At 36.2% G+C, this 27,125-nt stretch overlaps 1 protein-coding gene across 5 annotated transcripts in view; it reads right to left on the minus strand.

Moving 5' to 3' along the window:
- PRDM2 (PR/SET domain 2) overlaps nucleotides 1–27,125 on the minus strand; it is a 62,629-nt gene that overhangs the window by 31,476 nt on the left and 4,028 nt on the right. For 4 of the 5 annotated variants that reach the window (XR_014897001.1, XM_085314474.1, XM_085314473.1 and 1 more), the window contains exons 2-5: nucleotides 22,422–22,539; nucleotides 20,806–20,909; nucleotides 17,373–17,525; nucleotides 12,308–12,437 (exon numbers count right to left, since the gene is read on the minus strand). Coding sequence is in view for 4 of the 5 variants with exons in the window: in XM_085314474.1 (XP_085170600.1) it covers nucleotides 12,308–12,437; nucleotides 17,373–17,525; nucleotides 20,806–20,909; nucleotides 22,422–22,539 (505 nt within the window). In the remaining variant the exon portion in view is untranslated. Of the gene's footprint in view, nucleotides 1–12,307; nucleotides 12,438–17,372; nucleotides 17,526–19,156; nucleotides 19,216–20,805; nucleotides 20,910–22,421; nucleotides 22,540–27,125 lie in introns of those variants that run through there. The other variant, XM_085314476.1, reaches the window with a different exon arrangement.

Here is a 27,125-nt window from a genome sequence, read left to right on the forward strand (position 1 = left end):
ATTGCTATAGACAAACCATCACTTCACATGTACAGAGTGCTGTTTTAATCACAGCATCATCCATCCAGATTCTAAAAAAAGAAAAAACCCGCAATAAAGTCTCATTTGGGGAAAGATATTTCAATATACCTGAAGACAAACACTTACCCAACAACTAACATATCAAAATATATTTGTACTAAGCACTAAATATAAATTTTGCACAGGAGAGTGAGCAATGCATTTACAGAAACTGTTAACATGACATTTGCTTAACAGATTAACTTGTTGCCATGGAAAGCATAAGAAAATTCTGAGCTGGGGCTATTTAAAACATTGATTTCTGCAAAAATTTGGCAAAGCTGTCACTTTAATTACAGTACTAAAGATAAAGTTACTGTGTCTCACCACAAACTTCTTAAATTATATAATCACCAATACAAAACAAATCTTAGAAAGGGACTGCATCGCATGGCTTGCGAGACAGGAAAAATGACACAAGGATTTGCAAGCAGCAAAAAGGGAACATTTTGTCATTAAATAGACTTCTTCATCAACCTAGAGAAATTTAGCCAAAGTTACTCACAACATTCAGATAAACAGATAAAAACATTTACGCTAAAGAGTCATATGAGCAGGAAGCATATCTTAGGCATAGTATTATATCAGTCAGCAAGAACTGTTATGGGAACTGTCTGCAGTCTCTCATATGCTTACTGTATTGTAATTTATGCACCCCGCCCTCTGTAACAAAAGAGCAAAATCAAGTAATACATATTATTTGTTTGCAACAATATGCTATCCACATTTGCAGCACCTCATTCAAATCCTTAAACATGTTGTATCTTCACTGACTAACCTGAATATAAATCATAGGTAGTCTTACATTTACAGACTATGCAGCACTTACTCATCCATAATGATTTAAAGARTACAGAATGTCATCTAGCAACTATTAAACATGGCTAATAAACAGTCAGAGTTTAATTCTATACAAGTTCTAACCCACACAGGAGCTGTGCTGAACAATTTCAATGCAATATACAGCTTTTGTCTTCATAAATACTAAAATAAATATTGTAGTATTTATAAAATTGAAACAGTAGACAGAGTATACAAATACAGAGTCTCCAATCAGCTCTAAAATCTCACAACCACTAAATGTAATTATGTATATCTGCCTCCTACCCTCCTTAATAACACAACATCCCACAAATCACCACAAGTTCCTAGCAAGTTACTTGATAGCTAACTATACCACTACCGACACAGTCAATCTGTTTCAGAAAATAAGATACATGTTTCTGCTCTGTGGTTACATTCCATTAGCTTTTATTTAGCTAACTTTCCAAGTACTAAAACAAGAAGGAAAAGCAGCAACAGCTGGAATACAAACACTTAACAGATTTTCTAGAAATAACAATGTTCTCTGTATTTAGCTAGTCTGTGATTTTGTTAAAATACATTAAGCATCAAACTTTTGTATTTAAATACAAAAAAAGTAATCAAAAGGTAAGTTTCCACTAAAACGAATATGAGATTTAACTTCTGCATTCACTACAGCTCTCCCTAAAACACTTTTCTGACACTGAAATGAGCCTACATTCAGAAAAWTAAGAAATAATACGAGTTTCAATATGACCATTTGGAAGACATTGTACAATGTAATATACAAGCTATTACATAACAAGTATTGGAATAGTTTGCCTTCACACTAAATAATCGGAACATCCATCATAGTCCTGTTTAGACCACTGAGCATYTAGGGGGTTAGATCAAAAATACACAGCTTTCTTCAAGATATCTTTCTGAAAAAGAAAGACTTTAGCTATCTTTTTGTTATGCCGTCTGATAAACTGGATAAATTCAATTCTAGTAGCTGTCATATTAATAAGCAACTTTAAAAAGAGAGGACTGCTGAGTCTACATGCTCGCTTCAAAAGCTAATGCCCTTAAGATACTACTAACAAAGGTGTTCTGCTGCCACTAAGTCATTTTGCTGCATCTTCTCAAATAGATCTCTCAAAAGGTTAGCATAAACCTATGACTGCACGGAAGTCTGAAAAAGCAAAGGAGTTTACCCACACATTTATGTCCAAATATGGGCTAATGGCTTTACTTGGAGAATGCAGCAGTACAATGGCTACAATTCCCAGGAAACAGGACTGCCTTTGTGTCTAACCAGAGCACTGGGATTACAGTAATAGGAGTCTGCTTACCACCAAGGAAACAAGACCAAAGCGCTTTTGGGATGCAGGATCTGGACAGTACTGCTACTGCCAGATTAGATCTCCCATGTATAGAGTTACACCCCTCCCCCCCAAACTGCTACAAAATAACGCTTTTATGTTCACTCAAATTTGTCATTTATTATCTATTTCTTACCCAATTAAATCCTTTTGTTTCCCACAGCTATAACATATCATTTGTCACAAGTTTCGTCCACAGAAATGGTAAGAGATTCTCAGTAAGACCAGGCCCCTCTTTAATATTGTATTTCATCTCCCTGCAGCATGCATTTCCAGTTTTCTCTCACTAAACCTCCTTATTCTTTTCTTTTTTAGTACTTCTTAGTAAAATCCCAGACAAGTTGTATGCATATTCCTTACTCTGTAGGATTCAATGGCCGGGGGGGAGGGGGGGACGTGTGAAGGAATGAACATGCAGCACAAATTTAATGAGAACCATTTTTTAATGTTATCAACAGCAATCAAGTAAACATGTAATAGTTTTCTATTTTGAAGTAGGGGGTATTAATCTGGACAGAGGATTCAACAGTATTTTCCACTGCATACCTGAAATCCAGCACACTACAATGCATCAAGCTATGTTTTGGCCTGCAATGCAAGCTGGGTTTAAAGAAACACGACAGCATTTTATGCTATGGCCTCCAATCTAACAATGTTCTAAAACCATCCTCAATTGCTAATAAGCAGCTACTGTCAAGAGTCTCATTTGCAGGCATGAAAACTTTGCTTCTCTGAATGTTAAATTTGGAAAGTCTTGTCTCCTTCCAACTTCAGAGTGACAATTCAAGGTCATACGGTGGAGGATTACTGCAGGTTCTTTCTCATACATAAAAGCAGAAGAAGGAAGGTAAACTGTAAACAGTATACAAACTCATTTTAGTGTACAATTTGGTCTCTGAATCATTTTTTTTTTTTAATCTGCTGAAAAATTCTGAAAGATTTGCTTAGCATTCTCTCCGAAACCAAGTGCCTCACTCACGCCAGCTGCACTCCCATGATGTTTTCCCTGGAAAATGCATTTCAGTCTCCTCTGAGAATATACAATCCACTGCATCTCCCAAGGAAATCTTTAACTGTAATGCTCCAATTGCTCAATCAGTTTCTTTCTCAACTGGTAGGAGAGAGTGCTGCAGACAGCAGTTGGTGCTCTGGCTGACAGAACTGACAACAGAAGTTACTGAATGTATAGTTAGCCCCAAATCAAAGCAGAGCATGCAGATGCCTGCTTAATTTATGAAAACAAAAATGGTAGTAAGCTCAAAGTCACTACAGGGAATAGCAACTTCATTAACAAAATACTGTGCCCAGTCAGAGCATGAATATTTGTCTGCTGGTCAGTTAATCTATTTTGACAAAATTGACTTTAAACACGTAAAATTTTTGTATATATCTTTGGATACCCTAAAAGGTCAAGTGAAACAATACAGAATTACAAACCTCATCAAAAGATAACTTGGACATTTTCTTTTACAGGCAATGAACCAGACAAAAACATAGCTTTGGTATATGGGAGTGGAAAGGCTAAAAATTGACGCTTAACAGTTAAGAATGTGGTAGTCATGAATGAAGTTCCAGCACAAAGTCCACTTTCCTTTTGCAATCCCTGACTAGGGCCCATAAGATTTGAAACACTGGACTTTTTGCTCTTTACCTGCAACTCGAAACAAAAACTTTGCAAGAAGTCATTTTTCTACTCAGCTGGCTAACACCTAGTATGAGCTACCCCTCTCTAAAACCACAGGCAATTCTAGCATCAGCACCAGTATCATTCAAGTTTCTTTTTAACAGCATGAATCTAAAACAAGCTTCTGCACTTTGAGTCTGATACAAACTCACTCTTAAAAAAGAGGTCAGTATCATTACTGTTGAACTGCTTTACATCAGAAACAATACAAAAAAAAAAAACAAAAAAACTTACTAACTTGATACTTTTTTAGCTCTGATTTCACCTGCAGAACTATGAGAAAGTCTGCACTGTATTTGGCTTCAAATAGTAGCAACACATGAGAAAATTTACCATAATTTATATGAATTAAGCCACTTGCACAAAGACTAAATCTTTCCCATTCAACAATCTAATCATTGCTAACAGACTGTCAACAAAGAAGATTCATGTTTGAATGGACTGAAACAAGCTTGGCATCTGGCTCTCAAAGCTGGCTAGAACAGATATATAGCTGACTAACCATTTCTATGTCATTTTGCAGTAATGATAATCAAGATAGGTTCTCAGCTATTATAATACTCTCCCTAAAGTAAATTTATGTCAATCATCACATTAATAATACTGTCTCTTCCAAGTCCTGCAGAACTCCATACAAAGTATGACAACACAACCCACTCTTAACAGCAATGCTGGCAAGCTCCAAAGTGCTTCTGAGGATTTCATCATAAATAACTAACACGTACTGTTGATCAAAATAAAGATTGCACTTGCTTAAGTCAATCCAAGGAACAAAGTTTATAAAAGTCAAGCTAACATTCACTAATGAATATCTGATGCTCAGAAGATACCTAGTTTTGTAGCTACAAATTTTTAAATACCAAAGAGTATTATTTCAGTAGCTGTTAAACCAGGTAAAACTTAGACTGCTACTACACTTCCTCGACACAGCAAGTGTAGGCCAGTAAGAATTCTTCAGAACAAACTCAAACCTGTCAATCATTGTAAGGCTTGTGCCAAGAATAAAGAATTCATTCCAAGTTTTGACAGATTAATAATTAAATATGCTTTAGTCTGAGGATAAATGCTTTCCCTTTTTGTTGATTTGGAAAATGTACTGAAAAGTTAGGTATGTTGAATATAAAATTATTTTTTTATTTTGTAATGTCATAATACGGTAACAAAAAATCTTCAAAATTTTTAAAATAGCAATTATCTTACAAAATCAGGACAGATATCACAGTTAAAGGAAACAGTTTTCATCCATACACACAGAAATGGATTCTGCATCTCTTGCCATAGGCCAACCAGTTTTAATGAGACATTGTACGGACATACCTGTAGCTATATTAAATGTACCTGGTTTACATTACATACTAAATTAGATAGGGCATATCTAGAGATGCCCTTAGTCAATTAAAAAAAGGCTCCTATAAACAATTCAAATATAAACAGATAACGCATAACTATGGTAAGTTGTAGCAACAGTTAGCATTAAACTTTAGCACCATGAATGATACAGAATAGTACAAAAGTGTTGTTTAAACAGTATTAAGAAGTTTTGAAAAGATGAAACATAAGAAAAAGGCAAAAAGGCAGCAATAAAAACAAAGAGGTATAGGAGATCCTTTTTACATGGAGAACTTAAAGCCTTCACTAAATTAAGGCACAATTTAATAATAACAAGTAGTTAGAGGTAAATAAAATGAGCAAATTCTGAAAGTCAATCACCAATTACATTCCAACCACCACAAAAGCCCCAAAGTCTCCAATTAACTTAGACAGCAAATACTGTGAGAGCACAAGCAGGACTGCAAGAAAGCCACAGGAAGTTTTTAGTGTTTAATAAACCCTTGACTTTATGGGAGACAAAAATATAAAGGAAGTCAAGAAAGGTTACTGACATGAATAAAAGTCATTCAGATAAAGTATTTGGAATAAAGTTTGAGACAGCAAACCTAAACTCCTTAATCTATGTAAGGCAGTCAATGACTGTATGCAAGAAAAAAGTTTCTTCTCATCTACGCTACAAGTAATGGGACAATTCTAAAACACAATGTAAGTCAATATTAAGAGGATTTAAAAAAAGAAAACCACTGGTTTGAGCCTGGAAAACTATGTCCATTCTCATACTCCATAGAAATTCACCCACTTCCTATATTTGAATACAACCCTAGAATTGGTTTACCTCAAAAACAGAACTCTATACTAAAAAAATCTGATAACCAGTACCAAATCCTTACAGTACATTCCTGAACACCTTCCAGCCCTTTGCTAAATTCCTCTTAAGTAGTTCTTAAGTAGGTTCTACTTTAGAACTACTTTAGTGGCACCACTAAAAGTCCGGTTCTTGTGTAGGCAAAGCTGGGTGCCACTGAATTACGAATATCAAGTTTTCTAATGGTACCTGGAGTACAAACATATGCCGTGATACACTGGTGATAGCAAAGGTCCCACACTGACAGTAGAGCTCACTGATACCAGCTGTGTATTTCCATTACCAGTTGCACATTTAGAAAGTTTTAGAGGGAGTGTATACACAACAGTACATGCAAGGCTTCTGAAGACAGAACAAACCTTACAGCCTTCCCTAACCTTGTAATTACAGTACAAACACATTTCCCAACGTTCACAAAGATACGATACAACTTCATTAAAGCAAACACACTGGTGTTTTTAATGATTTAAAAAACATTTGAATGCACTAAATCCTCATACTTCCAAGAGTTTATACTTAGAAACGTGGAGTTTTGAAAGAGGTCAATACATGTCACTTAATGCCAAAACATTTTTTCAAATACAGATAATTTATTTTTACCTCCAAAATGAAGTCTTATCTTCTCCTATTCTTAAACTTGTAGGCAGAAATGAAGCTGGAATGAATCATACCAATTCCACTCCACTCTGAGAAAGCTCAGAGCAGTAGCTATCACAGGAACTGAAGGTGTTTACAGTAGAAGWGAAGATGGAAATTTAAAGTAATACAACTCCCTCACTCAAAAAGCCTCATTTATGAGGAACAAAGAGAATTTCCATTGGAACCTAAGTTATTAGATGTTCACCAGACAGAAGCTACCACAAGCAATGCAGTTCCCCTGACACACAAGAGCAGCTTTTAAAAAGAATGATGTAACTGCAGTTAAATCCGTTCGAATTTAGGAAATTAAGGTAGTTTTCATTGTATGACTTTGTTCCAGGTTTTCTTAGTGACCTTCTCCTTCCTCCTTTGTCTCTAACTAGTCTTTGGCTAGTAAGTTTTGAAATCTCAAGTCTATACCTAAGTTTTTCAATAAAGCTGTTGAAATACAGTCTAGATAAGAACGTAATTTCATTGACAAATACCATTATTAAAAAGGTACATCTTTCAGAACTTTCACATTTTTCTATAAGTTGCATTTCCACCAATGTTCATAACCATTTTTCTCAGGGACTCTTTTCCATCTGGAAATGACTTTTCAACTCATTCCACCTAAGCAGCAAATAACTATAAACTAAATAACTGATAAATTCATGCAGCTTTTAAAAAGACAGACAATCAGGGCATCATCTGACCAGGATTTCCATTTCTGGTGACATCCAGATGGAAATCCAAGGCCTACCACTTGTAAACAGGATCCGTATTTATGTGACTCCTGAGTACAGGTAATTACTTGGAACTACGTGAAAAATCCTATGAAAATATTAACAGAACTGCAAAAGTTCTAGTATGCAAAATTCACCCTGTTCGTTCAATATTTATGTTTCATTTTTGTGCAGTAGCARCTTGACACTGCTTCAGTAACAGCCATGCTTATAGTGCAGCTTTTGACAGCATTTTTCTAGAATCTCTGAAGCAGAAGCCTAAAGCTGCTTTTGCATCCAGTCTTATATAAAAAACATACAATAATCATGTATAACTGATCATAGCTAATTCATAATTGACCCACTTTCRCGATAGCTCTGAGACAGCATTATTTACTGAAAGTTATCCTATACTTCAAACTCTCCCTGAAATCTGTTAAGAACTACAGCAAGTATCAACATCATGAGAGCAGTAGAGCCATTTATGGCACTGAAGTTTTAATATAGATTTATTAGCAACAGTTCGCGACTGTTTTGAAAGTATACTACTACAAACAATCACCAGGGACTATCCAAGATATGCATAAGCCTGATTCAGGTGTTTTGCCTGCAATATAACAGAGGATTGTATTTTAAGAGGCCACACAACTAGGTTTTCTAGAAGAGACAGGTCATTCAGTTTCATGATTTCCATTCAAGTCACCTTACACAACACGTATTTTTTGATAAAATGAAGTTATATGCTTTTTCTCTTGACTGCCTGACTTTGCACAGAAAAATACGAAATGGAGGCACATATGGTATTCATTCCAAACAATAGTATAAATTATGCCACTGGGGTTTGTTGCCTAGATAAAGCGCTAAGCAGAACACAGTAAAGACRAATACAGAAGCCCTACCACAAGGATATAAATAAGCACAGAAGTACATCCTCCTCTTCTCCCCCTCCCTAAAAAGTTACACAAGTATTTTTTCACAAACATGTATCAAATTCTAATCTGATGTAGATGTCAGTGTCTTTTTTCCTCTGAGATCAGATTTTTGATATGCCACAAACCATAACAGATTATTTCAGTACACTTTGATTACATTTTGGGGCCTACTTAGCACCTTAAAGAAGATTATGGTCTGATAAGACAACTGGTATGTTTTTATATCTAATGTACAACGACCATTTTTTGAAGATAAGTTTAAACTTGGTTAGTGGAAGATGACTTTTGGAAGGAAAACATACTGAGAAGCCACAGACTCCAAAAATGTGGTGCTGAGTGTGTCCTTTTCTTCTTAGCAAAGGGAATTAATGAAAAATATCTAACATTAATGCATTTAATTTGAGAAAATATTCCTACAAGCTTGGCTAGCAGGACAGAAGCATAWCAACCATAAACCGGGAAAAATGGATAACAGTGGTAGGAAAGCTTAACTATTTAATTAAATTTCAGAATATGCAAAAGCAACAAAGCAATGTTTTAGATCACTTTTCTGATACTGTTTGACTAAGAAAATCATCCCATGTACAGCAGCTGCTGGCTCTTACCAACACAGTAATCAAGTCAAAGGTTTGGGGGGAGGGGGGAAAGACAGGGTTCTGATAAAAATCAGAGATGTTATCCAAGAAAGTTCAACAGGTTGTTTTGGTTTTGTTAATTACACTCTTACTCTACTTTCTTTCTAGATCTCAAACACAGACATTAGCAACACTTTTACTCACAATGTTTCAATGCGGAAAAATACTTAAGAATTTTGACTTTTCCTAGCAACTCCTAAGCCATTGTTTATGCTAAAGCATGCTAAAAGGAAAATGCAAAAGACTACTCCAGCTATGAAGACCTAGAACAAAGGCAGACTGTAACTGTCTGCATTGCGACCAAAAAGCTGCAAAGTATTCTAATGGCAGACTACGAAGTGATATGCACGATCAAATTTAACTAGTGAAGAAGTTATGCAAGTAAAGAGTAAGCAAATTTTGAGAAATACGACCAAGGCGAAATGAAGATCCTGCCTTCTACAAATGTGTTAGAGGAGACTGGTAAATAGAGGAGAATGTCAGGTGCCATCATAAATATGCTCTAAAGGAGATTATGAACCTAGTGTCAGCAACCACTTGCAAACAGAGGTCAGATCAAGGTCAAGCAGAACATACTATTCCAATCTACATTTTTTGTCTATCCTAGACTTGGTCAGCTGCTGATTCCTAAATGCCATCTCAATTTTACAAATTACTCAGGCCTACCTCTCATGGCAAGAAAGTCTGAATTGACAACTTGTGAGGTTTTATTCAGAAGTAGAGAGTCCTCCTACATCAACATGGAAAAAATTTTACAGTAATTACAACCTTGATTAACTGGGCAGAAACACATCACTTTAAAGCTGTAATACCTGTATCAAAATGGATGCTTGTTTTACTAAAGTTTAGTTGGTACCTATTTACTAACTGTATGTTTTAAAGAACTACATACTAATATCCTTCTCAAATAAGGTCTTGTCCAGCCATTTGGAAGTCTTTAAACTGTCAATTTTCTTTTCAGGAAAACACATTTCTAAAGGATGCACTTATTCACACTTGATCAAACTTGGCATTTTTAATTTATTGCTATTTTTCCTCCAAACTAAGACAAAATCTGCACGCAGACCAAGATAAAGTTTATGAAGAGGAACTAACCCACTCAGGTAGCTAATAAATTCAAATTTCACAACACTCTTGAGAAGCTACTTTCTAACAAGTTTATAAGGTTGGTAAGTAATCTATAAAATTACCTTGTACCAAGATTATTTCAACTGCAAAAACTAAAACCAAAATATTTTCCTCCCCCTCTCTCTGTACTTTTTGAATCACAGTTGGAATTATTTCAAAAAGAAAAATTACTTTTTACCCCTGCTGAACTCACAGCTCATCACAATTTCCTTTACTTTCCCACAAAACCTCATCCTCAGAGCTAAGATCAAGCATGGAAACTTTCATAGCCAAGACATGCAGCTGCAACTGCAAAAGAGTTATCAGTGGAAACCGTCCTGAAATCTTAATTGCTATCAATTTAGCAAAAATATGGTTTCTTACAGGCAAATTGGAATGAATTRCAAATATTAGCAGGTATTATTACAAATACTAAAAACAGCTAGCAAATAAATGCAGAGGAATAAATACAATCCAGTGCTCAAAATGGCCTAAAATTTTCAAAATACACACATTAGAAAAGAACAAAGAATATATTAAGAATCAACTTATCTTTTACAGCATAGATAATAAAGCCTTAATCATAACAAATCAAAGCAACTGAATACTAAGAATGTTGTCTTTCTGCTCAACAATACAGGAGTACAATTCCACAGATAAATTATTTGGTGGTTAAACTTAAATGTCTTATCTATTTTGTGCTTTGGATGTTTGCTTTTGTCTTTTGTTTTTTTCATATGTATATCATTTCTGAAGAATTGAGAGTCCTGGATAGCAGTTTATGTTTATAAAGGGAGAAGCCCTATTACTCTAAATTCCAGTTTGAAATCTGTATAATCCATAGCTGTTAGAAAATCTGTGAATAACATAAAAAGGAACTGCCAAATTAGATTATTAATATTTTATCTGTAACTGTCTGAATGCAAATAAAACTTCTATGTCATGAAAAAATTATCTTTAGAAATGATTGTCTTGCTTTTCTGATTTATAATAAAACCAAATTCTTTCAAGTTGTTTTTCTAGCCATTCAGATAAACCACAGGCACAAAAATTCTATTTGCTAAGATAACACATATTTGGGAAGAAGCATACCACCAGCTCTAATTTACCAARAGCTACTTGCCTATGTCCTAAATATGTATTTTAGGACAGACAACAATAAAAATCAATGCTTGAATTTCAGACTTTGTAATAACCTAATCTACAAATCTGTGTTCAAATGAGTAACCAATTGTGTCCCACTGATTCTTGCTCCCAGTCCCCCTTCAATCTCTAAAAAAACAGAACTTACTTAAAAATTTGTTTTTCTAAATATTTGATCTTGATCCCAATGTGAGTTTCAYGGTCAACTGCAGTGCAAATAGAATCAGGCCCTAAATTATCATTTTAAAACATGTACAATGAGGCCATTTTAAATATTATCTCCTTGCCTTATTTGGTTCATCAGACACCTTCAGAGAATTCTGAAGTATACATTCTCCTACCACAGGAATAGATACACTTGTGCTACAAYCATAAATATTTCTTTTATTTACCCCATGATAGCGTCCTTAAGTGCGATTTTGGCCTAGAATACCAGTTAAAATACCTGTTATATAAGGCCGTGTCCGAAGGCATATGCACTCTAAAAAAAATATCAGTGCTCAATTATTCACGGGGAAAATAATGGATTTCTGCTTGGATATAGTTATAAARAGAGCAAGGCATGCATTCCCCACCACCACCAAATTCTTCTCCCATCCTTCCTCTTGTGCCAAACTCGGCCAGAAGACGACGTTCGCGGCGTGCGCGAAACCGCCCAGACAGGATCACTAGCACCTTAAAAATAACAACAAATGAAAGCTCTTCAGAAAAATAAAGCCTCCATTTTTCACTTGTACCAATACAGAGTTTAAAATATATGTATTTGGGGCGGGGTGGGGGGGGGGGGGGAACCTCTCGGCGACACTTCGCTCCCTGCCTGCGGATAATTTTAGCAGCCCCCGCGAGAAGCTGGCGGTTCGAGGACGGCTGACACCGTTGCGCAAACAGATATTCCCAGATTGGTGAAAACTTTCCGCTCCCCCCCCACCCCCGGCGGCGGCGGCGGCCGCGGGAAGTTGGTGCGCGGCGCGGCGGGCCGGGCCGAGCCGGAGCGGGCCGGGCCGGGCCGGGCCGGCAGCGGCGGCGGGCGGGTCCTACCTTTCTTGGCTTTCGGGGAGTGCCGGCGGCTGCGGGCGCTGGCGGCTCGCTCTTCCTCAATAGCGGCGGCTATCTCCGGGTCGTCCTCCCCATTGTACCACACCAACAGCTCCTCGCCCGGCGCGATTGGCTGGCGGGAGAGAAGAGACACGCGCGGCACCAATCAGGCGGCGGCTTGTTGGCGGCGGGCCGCGGGAGCGGCGGCGGCGCCGACGGCTGTGCCCCCGCGGCGCCCCGCGGCAAGGGCGCCGCCGCCCGCCCGCCCGCGCCCCCTGCCGGCCGGAGGGCCGCGCCGCCGCTCGCTCCAGCCCAACGCCCCCCAACCCCTTCGCCTGCCGCCCCCCAAGGCTGCAACGAAACCTAAAGAAACTGCGCGGGAAACGGCCAACACTCCGCACTACAGGGAATACAGAGATGATAATTACCACCCGTCTCAGGAGATGCACCTAACCGAGCGCAAGAGGCAAAGGCTTGCCTGCCTTTCCCACGCTAATACTAATTTTTATTATCCAATCCAAAAATGCAAAGAAAAGGCCGCGGAGTAGGCAGCGCTGCAGTGATCGCTGACGCCCAGCACCATCACCCTGCTTGATGCCGGATGGACGCTTTCTCCAGATATTTCATATGCTCCGTAGAATAGCTTCAGAATCATGCACCAGGAAGTCTCCAACTTTATAGGCTAAAATGCAGTTTCACCTATTTTTTAATCTCRATTTTTTCTCCACTGTCTGAACAACTCTATCCAAAGACAAAAAAAGCCCCCCAAACTTATATGCCTTCCTATAGCTTAACTGCACTACTCCTTTTACCCAGGGTCAAAGAACATTGGGGTGCTGGAAATAAGATAGTACTTTTAAAGTCATTACAGGAGAGTGAAGTGTATCCTAAGACTTATATTTCAAGCCTGAAGCCAAGGGGAACTTTTCTACATGAAACAATAGTAACACGTTTCTTACAAAGTTTTTTTTTTTTTTTTTTTTTTTTTTTTTTTTTTTTTTGGTAGGTCTCACAGCACTTGACAAAGGTGATAGTTATTTAATACAACCTCTGAGAGTCGAACAAGAGACCTGTTTAACTATGTTAAATATTAAGTTTTAATATTAGAAAAACCTCTTCGACTTCCCTTACAGTTCTGGATACCTGATAGATAAATAGTGGTAACAGTATTTGCACAGTCCCATTTTGCAGCTGTTTAGCAGTGAGGAATGAAGAGAAGTTGCCTGATGCAAGCAACTTACCAATACATAAAATCCAAGAAAGAGTTGGCATAAAAAGGCAATGCAATCATGCAATGATAACGAGCATATAGTTTGTTAGCTTCATGTCTGGAATATTCAGCTTGGTGAATTTAGTTTTGGAGCAACTACTCTCAAATGTAAAAGCAGCCCTCTAACCTAGTACTTCTAAGGTGCAATCTAGCAGCAGTTCTAAAACAAGGCAACTAAAACAGCTCCCTCAGTAGCAATACTAGCCAGAAGAGGACTACACTGATGAAGCGCCACTTGTACAGCTACTCTGATACTACAGAACACGTGGCCCTCTTACTGACAACACCCTCTAACACCACCTCCAGTAGCCAACTTCCTCAAAGCCGTTATCTACGGATTGTTTGTGTAGTAGTGGTAGATCAGGATAGAGGAGTTAAAAAGGGGTGAATCGTGAACATGCCCACTGCACTAAAAAGGCAACAGCCACATACTTTTTGGTGTATTATGMTTTAACCGCAACATTTCTTCAAATTGGAGGTTTTCTTTTCAAAATGTTTCCTTTGAAGTAGTTTTGAAATTTGTTTGCTCTTCAAAAGTAAMATCCGAAGTCAACACACGCTGTGTAATGCTATTCATTGTACACATACAAACATTGCAACATGTTATACAGACTGAGACACACATTTACCTGCCAGACTTTATAACAGTATATATTTTCCTCCACAAATGCTGTCTTTCTCTATAATACTGCACTTCCGCACATGGGTGTGGCTCACCTCTCAAATGAGASCACAGTGGACAGTTTGTGGACCAATATGGTAGTACTTGTGTGTGTTTTTCCACACCTAGTCTATTTGTTGGTTAACACTGCRTTCTTATATAATGAGTTAGTTACATATTATTAGAGTTATTATAAACCTGTTTAACAAAACTTTCCTCCATAAGCAAATAAATTTCATCTTTAAAACAACTATAGTCTCACAGTCAAGCTGATTTAGAAAAACTTGAAACAATTTTCACTGAAATTTATTGCTATAATTTGTAATTCTTGAAGAAAAATCGTTAAGACCAGTACTATGTGCAGAACAAAGTAGCTCATTTCATTTGGAGAGTCAGCAAGAAATCCTGAAACTCTATAATGAGTTTAAGCTGTTCCAATGAAGTATCACAAATCRCATATGTATACTGGTGAAAGTATATGCAAAGCAGCCTACAAATATCCTTGGTCCTTCAGTAAAAAAAAGAATTGTATTTGCTTGTGCTTACTTAAAAATTCTATCCTAGACCTCATCAGAAGTCCCCAGCATGGAATTTTAGTATTCATTTACAGCAGGAAAGAGGGAAATGAACACACACTGCAGTTTCAAGGTTCTTTTACATCAAACAAATTCAGACTTTGCTTATCTTAGCAATGCAGCTTGGAAATCAGCTTATTTAACTTACAAATGAGAAATGCAGAGAAAGCTTAAGAAAAACTTGGGAAAAAACTTAACTATGACAACATTTTAAATGGCACCAGGTAAAGYAGAGGAAAACGACATACAAGCCACCATCAAATTCTCTTTTGAGGGCAAGACCAACCTTTATGGTTCGAGTATCATCAGATCAAACTCCTCTAAATTAATGAATTATGATAAAGGTCAGGAAAGAATCATGTGTACAAGCACTTGTAAAATTCAAACTGTTTTGAAGTGGCAGCATATGCACCATAACATACTACATGCAGGAGAAGGACATTTAAAATATTCCTAAACCTWTGTTAACTGCAAGACTGGTCAATCTACAGCAGAGCACGTTTCAACCATCTGATAGCATTTATATAACAGCTTTTCTATGCCTCTAAAAGTTAGGGCAAAAACATCTACCCTGYCTAATCTGCAGTCTACATAAGAAAAAAAAATTSTTTAYGTGCCTACATCCATTAACTACTTGCAGGAATACCTTATCACAGAACATGAGTATGCACACTTATTAAATGCTTTTTCTTATTCTCAGTGGTCAGTAAAGAGTGATGTCAATCTAAGGCAGATATGGGCCTATATCAAAACTACCCAGAGCTGCTGCTTCTGCACTGAGCCTTTAAGAGGCTTAGTATGTCAGGCACAGCACCAAGCCTACATGTAGAGCCAGCCTGAAGGTAACTGTTTCTGATGTAACACTCCCTCCAACTAGCATACAGTGCAGACATCAGCATGAATTTCTAGAAGCTAGCCTGGAACTGGCTAACACTAAATTGAAGCTAATAATCCAAGAATACACGGGAAAAGGCATAGTGCAGACATATCCAAGAGGTTGCTTCAGGGACAAATAAACCCCAATGAACACAAAACTACTCTTTGAAGAACCTCATTCAYATCCCAGACAAAAACTCAAAATCTCACCACACTGCAACAAGTTCCAGATAGATTTTGAAACCAATAAAATTCATTTTTATTGGCTGCTCTAGCACACTTCAAGAAGAGTTGCTCGACAGCATGATCTTGTTGGCAAAACTGACTAAGATAAAATTAATCAGGTCACAAAAGGAGAAGATAGTTAAAATAGTCAAGAAGATAAGGAACAAAAGACATTTCAGATACTGAAGCAAAGTGTGCTATTTTGTCAGCACTGCTCAGCCTCTTTTAGTAGTACAATGAGTTTCCAGAGTGGGATATTCTCCAYGAGAAAACAAATTTGAAACGTGAACACCTATCTTTACAGGACTAAAATCGCTGCAGGTAAGATTCAGTAAGAGAAGAATTTACAATTTCAGAGTAACTCCAAMAGCACAGTGAAAGTACACTTCCATTAATGAACTGTGATTATGGACAAGAAAGGAGGTAAACCAAGATAGAATGTCTAAGAAAACAAAGCTAGCTATAGAGCCACACTGAGAGCCTACCCTCACTGAATAAACACTAAAAGAGATGTCACTAGTCTGGCCAGCAACTGGGAATCTCTACTTACAGGCTATCTCAAAGCTATTAGAAAATTCAGAAAATATTTAGAGGTTTTTCCATCTAGTTTAAGTGACCTAGAATTCAGTAGCAAAACACAGTTTTACATATAATCATCTCGCCCTATTAACTTCAAAACTGCATGATAATAATCTACTGTTTTTGTTATCTGTAAGTACTGTAGACCTTACAAGGAAATACAAGAAATACGCATAGATTAAAAGCAATATCCCCCCAAAACTTTATTTAAGAAAAATGTTGTTCTCCCCACTGCTAGCAGATTCACAGTTACGGATCAAAGACTCAAATAACTGCGATAGCTACAATATTCTAACAGTAACATATTTTACCATTACTTATAAGCTAACCATTCTTTTTCCTTGATATAGGAGATAAAATTCCCTACAAATCACACCCTTTATTTCCCTCTCACTCCCTAAATAAAGCTGAAGGTGAATAAAATTATGGAAGTTTCATGAAGCTCCCTATAAAAGTATCTTGACAATCAATCTTTGTATGATGCAAACACCATCAAAACTGATTTCTCAAAAAAAAAAAAAAATCTCAAACAGATCCTCAGTTTAAAGTGCCTTCAGTATGTACAGGAACTTAATCATTTAAGTGATCTGCTATAGCTTCTCATCCCCATTTGCATCAACATTGATGCTACATTGAATCAGCAGCAAAGACAGAATCTTCATACATACCCTTATTTTTAAAAGTACCTTGTAACATCAACTGTATTGACAGGGAATTTAGACCAATTAAAGTATGCATTTGCAATGTTTTAATTGTATTTCATAACATTAATTAAATCATAAATAAAATTAATTTAATATAAACAGTTAAAAACAGGATTTGAATAAAGAGGAATAAAAGGCATTTAAAAACTAATAACTGACTCTTCATAGACATTGATACCTTTAAGCTTTTGTAGTAAATGGTCCTGTTGATCTCCAGAGGAAAYAGATTTTGCTCCTTCCCTGAACGAGCCCAGTTTATATACCGTAGCCAGTTCCCTTTCTCGGGATCAGTTGCATCGACACACATCCATCCCAGGTTTGGGTAATATACCTAAGAAAGAAAAATGACATTTATCCCAAGCAAATGGACAACTGTATTAACATTGAAGTGCAAATGCACTAAAATACATAATATTTTAAAGCTACATAAAGTAGTAGTTATCATCTAAGGAAAGAAATGAAGCAAAGACTATGAGCTGAGATACAGGTTTGTTGGGGAGGGGTTTGCTGTTTTGTTGTCTTTTTAGGGAATTTGATATAATGAGAAAAAAAATTTTGGCCTCCAAACCCTTCTGACTGAAGATTTTGAGCTCAAAAGTCAAATTATTTAATATTCTATGCTTTGTTTCTAGTTTGGAAAACAAAATGATTCTTTAACATTTGTATTTAGTAAAGGTCTGATTTAAACATATAAATACAACAAGTTTAATTTTGCTATCTGATGAATTGGGAAGAGTAAAAAGTTAGCATTATTTGCTGTATTTGAAAAGATAAGAGAAAGCATAATACACATTTAATCTTGCTTCAGGAGACTAAAGAGCATCTTAACCATTCAGAAGTTTTGTGATCACTGAAAAAATTTGACCCATCTATAARCTTCTGTTTGGTCCAGGACACTACGTAAATTCTTTTGTTTCCATTTATGGAAAAATGTTTTGAAACTCTGCTCGTTTTACACTTCAAGACAGCCTGCAGTAAAACAGAGTTACTGACAAGTCTTCAGTATTTTCAGCTGACTTGCAATTCTGCTTCTCTTTCAAGATGTGTTAGATTATAAAGAAGTGTGGGAGATGCATAAGCTAGAGGTCTATAAGAAAATCTTTCAGTGGATGCTATATGTTTGCCAAACCAAAGAACACACCACTGCTCAGTAACTGGAGCTATCATGTTCAGTAAATGCAGCTAACATTTTTCTGTTATTTAAAAATATTTCGTCTCAAAACACAGGCATACTGACAGGTACAGAGTGCCTCAGAAGTACTGGACAGGTCACAACTTCAGAAAAACAACACTGGAAAAGTATATGATATTTGATTAAAATTATGTGCTTTTTCCTCTTGGCTAAGTCTATAAATATCAGCTTTTAACTGTAAGAAATCTCTTCGCAAAGCCCAGCCTCCCTAGCTCATCATTTCCTGCCATGTTTGCTTAGCGTCAGTGTAGATAAAAGGAATAAACTAAAATTCAGACCTCACGTAACTTTCCTATTGTTACATGATACAACTTCTTATTATTTCTCATAATTTACAAATAATTCTAAGTCTTTTGCAAAGGTTTTACGTGTCTTCATTTTAAAGTACTCTTCTACAGCATCTTAAAASTAAGAACCATTTAGTAAAGTTCATTTCCTTTGTGCTGACAGCTTGCTGATTTAATAAAACAGAATTATCAATTGAGAATTTTATAAAATGTTTCAATAGACATGTCAAATCTCCTTTGCCTCTTTCAAAGTAATAGACAAAAAGGAAACATCTCCCTTAAACCGTTCCAGCATGGATTTCATCAGCTGACTTTTCAAAGTATGCTCATCAGCACACCCAGCCCTTGCAATATGAGAAAGTAAACAGCTCCACAGATCCAGGATTGTAAAAGTAATCCCTTTGGTTAAAATGGAAGAAAAGAACAGCCAAACAATACTGTGGAAGAGTTAGTAAGYATGAGATATATGGCAAAACATAATACCTGATTACTTTTCAGTCAAAGCTTCTGATTTACTGAATTTTGTTTAAAGAGCTTGTGCACTGTGGGAAAGGAAATAGTTTTTAACTCCTCTGTATAATATCGTGACTTTAAATGATTCCTGTAATCCAGGATCTGGATCATTCAGTGCAGTTGTGCCATTCATTCTGAACTCATCAGCAGGTGGCATTTCCCTCACAGTTTTCAATCACTTGCTATCATTTTCCTGTCAGTGGCTTTTCTCTGACAGAAAAGGAAAATACGTTCAATTTATGTATTTCTTTCCTCAGCTACAGCAAGCAGGTACTGGCATACAAAACCATCATATTCAAAATAGTCATATAGCAAGACAGTTTGAAATTTCAAACTTTAAGCTAGAATCTCCAATTGGTTCTCAGGAGCCCTAGTTTTTCTTCAGTTTAATTTCACTAAAAAAACCAAGTGGGATTCTTGGCACAAAAGGTTGTTCTCTGAAAGGTCCTCACACAGCACTACTTCCAAACACTAGCATCCTTTTACAAGTTACACTTTCTAACAGTTAAGCTGCTGCAGTGGTTTCAGATATCAGCATATGGAGCCAACTGTTACAGTCTCATTTTAGCTGACTTTTTTTAAATTCCAAAACCAGTATTAAAGCAACAAGCAACTACTTTGAAACCTAAGTAAAGGACCCTCCTCATTCCCTGCATTGCAAACTAAGAAACTTTGTTACAGGATGTCTGTCACTATTTTTTCAACACAAATTTCAAGAATATTAAGACATTCAGTGAGAACATTCATAATCCAGCACCGAGAAATGCAAGGTCAATAATTTACAGGATTGATTTAATCTTACTCACTGTTCTTTTACCAGATCAAAATCAGAGATACTTTATACATATAGTGGAGTTTCTGAAAGCAGTAGCTCAACACAAACATTCTGCTTGAACATTTTCTTATTTTACTGATGGTGAATTCGCATTTATGGGAAAATGTTCTAGACCCATTTCTCTGATAGGTATTAAGTTTTGCATGTGTAACTAGTGTTTCATGCAGCTTTATCTTGGCAAGCTAGTGGCCATAAAGGATGACTGCTATCAGTATCTTCATCCTAGAAATTTGTAAACTGGACAGTACCAGTTCCTCCCATCCTCCTCCTTGACTATTTACTTTTTAAAGCTGCTGGCTGTATGTGCCTTAAAGACTGAAGTTTCTGGGAGTAGTTACGAACTGCCTTATTTAAAGACGCAGTGGATGGGATTCAGCTCCTGATTAAGATACTTAAATTTTGCAATTTAGTCATAAGGCTTATGCCTTATTATGTACCAGGGGAGCTTAAGGAGCTATTCATCTGTCCAAACAGTATGCATTCGCTTTAATGCAAGTCTAAATACAAGGATTTCTCCTACTGCTGAAGACTGCAGAGGAACACAAGAAATACTGCAACAGTTGAGAACTTTTTTTATAAAAACTTCAAGCACAAATGCAACTCAAATTACAAAAAAAAAATACTCTAGTATTACTCTAAAACTACTTGTCCAAAATATGTTTGTAGTGGAAACTACAGACAGATGGTGGTAACTCTGTAAAACATCTACACCTAGAGTGTCTGGAAAAATTAAGGGGCAAGCAAAATAGACTGATACTTTATCCATTTACAAGGTGTTTCTTACCTCCCACATGTACACATTACTTTTAACTTGAGATCTTTTTTTCTTGTCACCAACAAATGGACCAAACTTCTTGCCTTTTAAAATTGATTTGGTTGCCCAGACACCTGAAAAGATATATATCAGTAATTATAATGAATCTACCTGATTTCAAGTAAATATTTCACACAATTCAGATTTCCTAAAATCACTAAATGTCTGTCTCAGATTGGGAAGTATTCTGTAATATTAAAATCACAAATAAGTTTACTAAAGTGAATTCACAAAAACATCCCTTTATAACCGGAGTGAAGCGTGTGGAGTAAAGGGTTTAAGCATTTGTCTGGTTTTATTCTTTGTTCACAGGCTATTGTAGGTCTGAAGACAAAATGCCCTCTGATTTCTCCTGTACCTCAGGTGATACTCAAAATACCATGAGAGTTATCCTTACAGGTTTTACAGTGAACAGTCTCAGATTTCAGCTGCTTTACTAAGCAAATACATTATTAAAACAAAAAAAAAAATTACTTGCTTGCTATGAAACAATGCTAGGCAAATAAAGCACGCAAAGAAGCTGTGAAACTAAATGCTACACTTAGAAGGAAACCACACAAGACTGGTGAAAATGCTTACCTGCCTGTAAGCTTATGGACAAGATTTAAATGAACTGAAAATCTGGACGACTATGTTTCCCTTTTTATAACAAGAGGACTAAAAACAGATTTCTCCAATATTTAAGACAAATTCATGGAAAACAGCCAACGAGTTTCCCACAGGCATGTAACGACAGGTCTACAAAGAAAACATTTGCTTTCAACTACTTTGACACTGAATTTATGACAATGAAAAAATATTCTGAAGGTATCTTGCTTTTAAAGTTATGAAAACATTGTAAGTAGGTGAAGTTTTCTAGAATGTTTACTCCTTATACCTGACTTCATTCAAATACAACATTCCCATTTTGACCATACTAGATCAGGTTCACACTAGAAAAGATTAACCTTGCTCCAAAGAGTTTATAAACTCTTATTAACAGTAATGCATCCATAGTTAGGCTTATTCATCAAACTCCTAGCTTAACATAAACTACCAGGCCCATAATTCGAAGTTCCACCCAAGTTTTCATGAGTCAAACTCTAAAAAAAAAAAAAAAAAAAAGTCAAGCATTCTTGCCTACATTTCAGAAACAATGCTTTGCCCCATATAACATCTTTCAAGTCTACACTGAAGTTGTCTTTATAAATTAAGCTTTTTAATACTAATTAAACAGGGTGATGTGGAATTCTTAAGAGGGACAACAGCAAGATGGCTGTAAAAAAAAACAGAACTAGAAAACATGAAAGTGCTGTAAGTGAAAGTGAATCAGCAAAGAAACACACCAGTATTTTCACAACCTAACCTATCTGCATCTTGCTCTACCTTTGACTCAGATGTGGATGTTCTGGGAACATAAGCTTGGGCTCTAGGAGTAACTGAGACAAGCCAGACCACTCTTTCCAGTATACATCATTTCAGATTAATGTACCAGAGATTCAAGGCTACTCAGCAGAAGGAGGCATCATATTTTCACAGCAACTGTGAATAATTTGTGCGAGCTAGTGTAAAAATCTCCATTCTCTTTTCACAGTTGTAGCACTCACCAAGCCTTGTCTTGTCAACAGCAGATGGGAAGAGCTTCACATCCTCAGGAAGCCCTCGAAGCACATGCTCAGGTACATCAGCTAAGGTCTCCACAGTACTAATAGATTCAGCTGTATTCTACAAGTCAAAAAAAAAAAAAAAAAAAAAAAAAAAAAAAAAAAAAAAAAAAAAAAAAAAAAAAAAAAAAAAAAAAAAAAAGGACTATGACTATCAGCAAAAAAAGAAACAACAAATGATCTACCCATAGAAGCAACAAAAATTTGACTTGGAAGTAAAATTTCCAAATTGTCATATCAGCTAGGGTTTCCTCCATCAATATGCTAACATAGAAGCATCTTTTTTTTTTTAATCAGAACATTAAAGTTTTCACCATTATTTTCATTAACAGCTGCTGATGTTTTAATGCAAAGTTCTAATATAACATACATAAAGGTCTTTGAGATACRTGTAGAATACCAATAACTGGTGTTTTTGTAACTTCAGTTCTTCTGCTTTATGCACACATTTGGACTACAAGCAGTATATGGCAAGTAAATCCAACTGAAGGGGTTTTCATACCTCTCACAGACCACTTGCCATCTCATTAATTTCCCTTGCCTTCTCCTTAAAATTAAACCCAAAACTTCTATTTGAGTTGTTCAGAGAACAGAACTGAAAGTATTCAAACTCTCCAGCCTAAATGACCTACCAGCCAACATTACTATACTATACCTGCAGATGGAAAGAACGAAGGACTGTTTCTGTACCTTCGAGAGTATCTATCCATAGTATTAAATTTACTTGAATTAAGTTCATTTTTCAGAATACAGTTTTCATACGGATTCAGGCTCAGTACTAAGTCTTTGAGATGTGTGCARCTCATTAATATGGTACACTAAACCTCATCCATGGAACAGAACTACAGGTAGGAGATTTTAGATTGCACTATTTTTTAAACAGGTATGTCAAGAAAAAATATACTTTACATAGATTTTACATACATAATAGCTAGAATAGCTTGGTTACATGCTACACTATGCTGAGACACAGACTATTCCTTTGCACTGTTTCTGATTTAGCAAAGTTCCTCCAAATTTCAGATATATTGTAAAATAATCAAATCTACTTCCACAGTCTATTATGTTCAGTCTTTCTTCAAGAAGTATCACATAACAGTTCACASAACGATCACCTCAGAAAGCATTTTAGCATCTAAGAGTTGTTATCAACACAAAATTTTAAGTTCCTTAAAGATTCTGTTGAAACATTAGAATTATTACGAGTAAACAAACTATCTCTAAACTTTTTAAATCAGACAACTCTCAATTTTTGAGAGAAACATGTAGGATTAATACATATTAGCTCTTACATAAGATGTAAAAAGCAGAGGGCTATGAATAACGTTCAGAYTTAGCCTTTTCTAAATGCTAACCACAAAAAAGGTTTTTCCATTATTTGCGGTGTCAGCAGTAGGGTTTGTCTTAAATACAATATTTTCTGCTAAAGGATGTTGCTGCTTGCTTTTAACAGTCTACTACATTTGAGAATAACATGATATTTTTGCAAAAGCCTTCATTAGCTGCATACTTCTTGAACTCTGAATAGTCAAAAAATGAAAAAAGCTGCTAGAAATGTTTCAGGACATATACACATCATTTGTCCACTTTACACAATAGAAGCATATTACTGGAATTTAAAATAGCTGGAGGGAAACAAACTATAGTGCTAAAATACATTTATTTGACTAAAACACTATGCAGCAAAACAGAAGACAGAACATTTCATAGACATTCTACTGACAAATTTTTCAAATCCTGGATTTCCTACAGAGGATAAAATTGTAAAAGTTCCTAAAATATAGGCATAATTAAAGTACAATGCACTGAAACATTAGCAGCTGCTTTATTACCTGTTCCATACCTAGAAACTAACCTTCAGCAAATTTTACTTTAAAATAAAAAAGTGGATCAAAAAACTGCTAGAGCCAGCAACCCTACCATTATGTCCTTCAGCAATTAGACTTCAGTAAAGGTTAGTAGAATCATTTTTCCCCAGTACAASTAATTTTAAATAGGCTTGTTTGGATCCATTTCAGATCTGTGGCATACAGCTTATTTCCATCATAAAAGACAGTATGAATGAAAAGGATGGCTAAAGAAACATTTGTTTTACCRAACTTTGTTTGACTGTATATAAATATCTGTCCTTAATAAATCATGGTACATGTGACCAGTATCAAGGAAAAAAATTAACTATTAAGATCTTTAATAGAAGAAAAATAGAATTTAGTAAATTAAAGCCTAAAAGTACAAAAATTCTAAAAATGATTTATTTGTATTCAGCACAATTCTAGAATTTTGTCATTTTCTACGCATTTTTAAAGAATCTCTCAATTCTTTTAAGTGAAACCCGAGATGTTTTGCAATGTTCCTTGGTACACACTAGTTTCATATTTGAGTCCATAAGGAAAGCTAACTGGTAATTCACCTTAGAGCATATGGAGATACTGAAGTTTCAAAGCAAAGGGTAATTCCAGCGCCAGAGCACTTACAGTCTGAGGGTCGAGTCCTGCTTGTACAGCCTTCCAATTTAATTTTGTCAATCATTTCCTAAACTTACACATAAAAGTTCCAAATAAAACAAGTGTGCATGCCTCTACAGAGGAAAGCATAAAGCAAAGTTTCAGTAACAGGACTAACTTGCCCAGGAACACCAAGTGATAATTTTGGAAACACAGTGCAAAGCCAGAAAGCTATGCTCAGTCACACTGAGCATGATTTCACATATATTAACAATTTTTTTTCCCCTCTTTTCAAGTGATTACTTCCAGGGATACCCAAAGAAAAATCTAATCAGTCTCAAGAAACAACCTAAAAGAGTKTCTGGTATTGCACCAAGCCTGCAGTTTCTCTGCCATACTGAGAATTCACTGGCACTGCCTTTACTTGAAARTGTCTCTCATGAGAGAGATCAAACAAATTTAAGGAAAAATCTACMCATAGTTCTGAAGTGCATATAGTTCACAAAGGAGTCATTTCATCTGCTGAATCTAGGATATTGCTGTAAATGAACAACTACAATGTGAACTTGGGATACATCATCTATACTGCCAGGAACACACATGAACATACTCTGTATGATCCAACACTAAAGACCAAGGGGACAAAGATAAACCACCTTACATTTACTGGAGACTGATAATGTTCCTACAGACCGTTATGGTAGAGTAGCTGGCATGCAGAAGTTCATATTCAGATGTACTTTGCAGCAGCTGGCTCACGASCCAAACTTAACTATTATTTGTAATAATTAAATTCAAGCAAGTCTTTAACTAAACGGTCTCTCTGCATGCAGTACACAGAAGCAATCACAGACTTTCTTCCTCCCTTCCCTTTACTCTTCCATTCATTTCACTCCAAGTGCACTGTAGGCTACAAAGTAAAGCTTAATATGTTTCGAAGGTACACTGATTCCAGCAACAGGCAATGAATCAGCCAGCAAGAATGTAGCTAAGAAGCGGGCTTTCAAACAAATTTCTGAAGTGTCAAAAACATGCAGTACCTCTGCAGAAATCCTAAACAAACTACTGCGGCCTATTGCTATCTTTCGACTACTCCATTTACAACCTATAAACATGCCATATCACTCCAAAGATCAAAAACGGAGTATCTGCATGTCAAGCTTACTGCTCTGCAACAAACAGATTAAGCTAAAAGGCAGCTTTAAGAGAAATTAGTGGGTTTTAAATATTGTCCTCAAAGTTAGTACTTCAGTATTCTAAATGTTAATTATAATTCCCTAATAAATCAGCAGTAGTAGGCAATAATACAAAAGGTCATCAATCTATTTTTCTATTAAAGCTAGAAAGGCAATAAAAAGCTAACAAATGATTTGTAACTGTTGTAATAAGTGATTGGTTCAATGTCAGTTTTTAGTTTTTTCTAGTTATTCACGCTCTGTAGAACCTATAGTTGRTGTTAAACAAAAATAACACTTTGGGCCAGTTGTCCAAGTAAATCCTAACTTTCTGGAAATTATTCTAGCCGTTACATATAACTACCAAGCAGAGATGTGACAGTAGTTCACACATACTAAACAAAATATTTTTCATTGAGCATTCAAGTACGTTAAGTTGAAGTTGACTGGAAATACATTTATATCTGCATATGCAATGAAATTAAGATTTTTTTCTCTAAGGAAACATGGATAAAGCTTCAAAACCTCTTCTACTTATCATCCACTCTTCGTGAGGATGCTGAATATGGCAATTCTCCTTTACATTTCTGAAGGCAACTTGCTGGGTTTAAGTTTAAGCTACTAGAATACTTATTATGCTTCTCCCAGCTTTCTTCAGCAACAGGAAAAAAAACAATAAAACAAGAGTCACAGCAATGTTATTCTACTGCTGCCTTGGTAAGCCTCAACAGCTGCACAGATAAATCCTTGAGAGCTATTTGCAGGGGAGAAAGACCCCCAAATTGGAAACTATGGAAGGCACAGAATGCCAGAAATCCCTTCCCATTCACATGGTGAAGAGACTGGGGGGGGGAGGAAATCATTCTTTAGTTATAATAGCTGAAGGTGTATTCAAAGTAGGATAAAGTTTTAATTTGTTCTTCCAACAATCAGAAAGGAAAAATAATGATGAAAGAACTGATATGCAAGAAGCCGTGTCTCAGCAGACAAAAGCCCTCAGTCTTCACAGCATACTRAACTATGAAGCC

The sequence above is a fragment of the Rhea americana genome, unplaced genomic scaffold (genome assembly GCF_003343005.1).
Source record: "Rhea americana isolate MKP2758 unplaced genomic scaffold, rheAme1 scaffold_404, whole genome shotgun sequence".
NCBI classification, from domain to species: Eukaryota; Metazoa; Chordata; class Aves; order Rheiformes; family Rheidae; genus Rhea; species Rhea americana.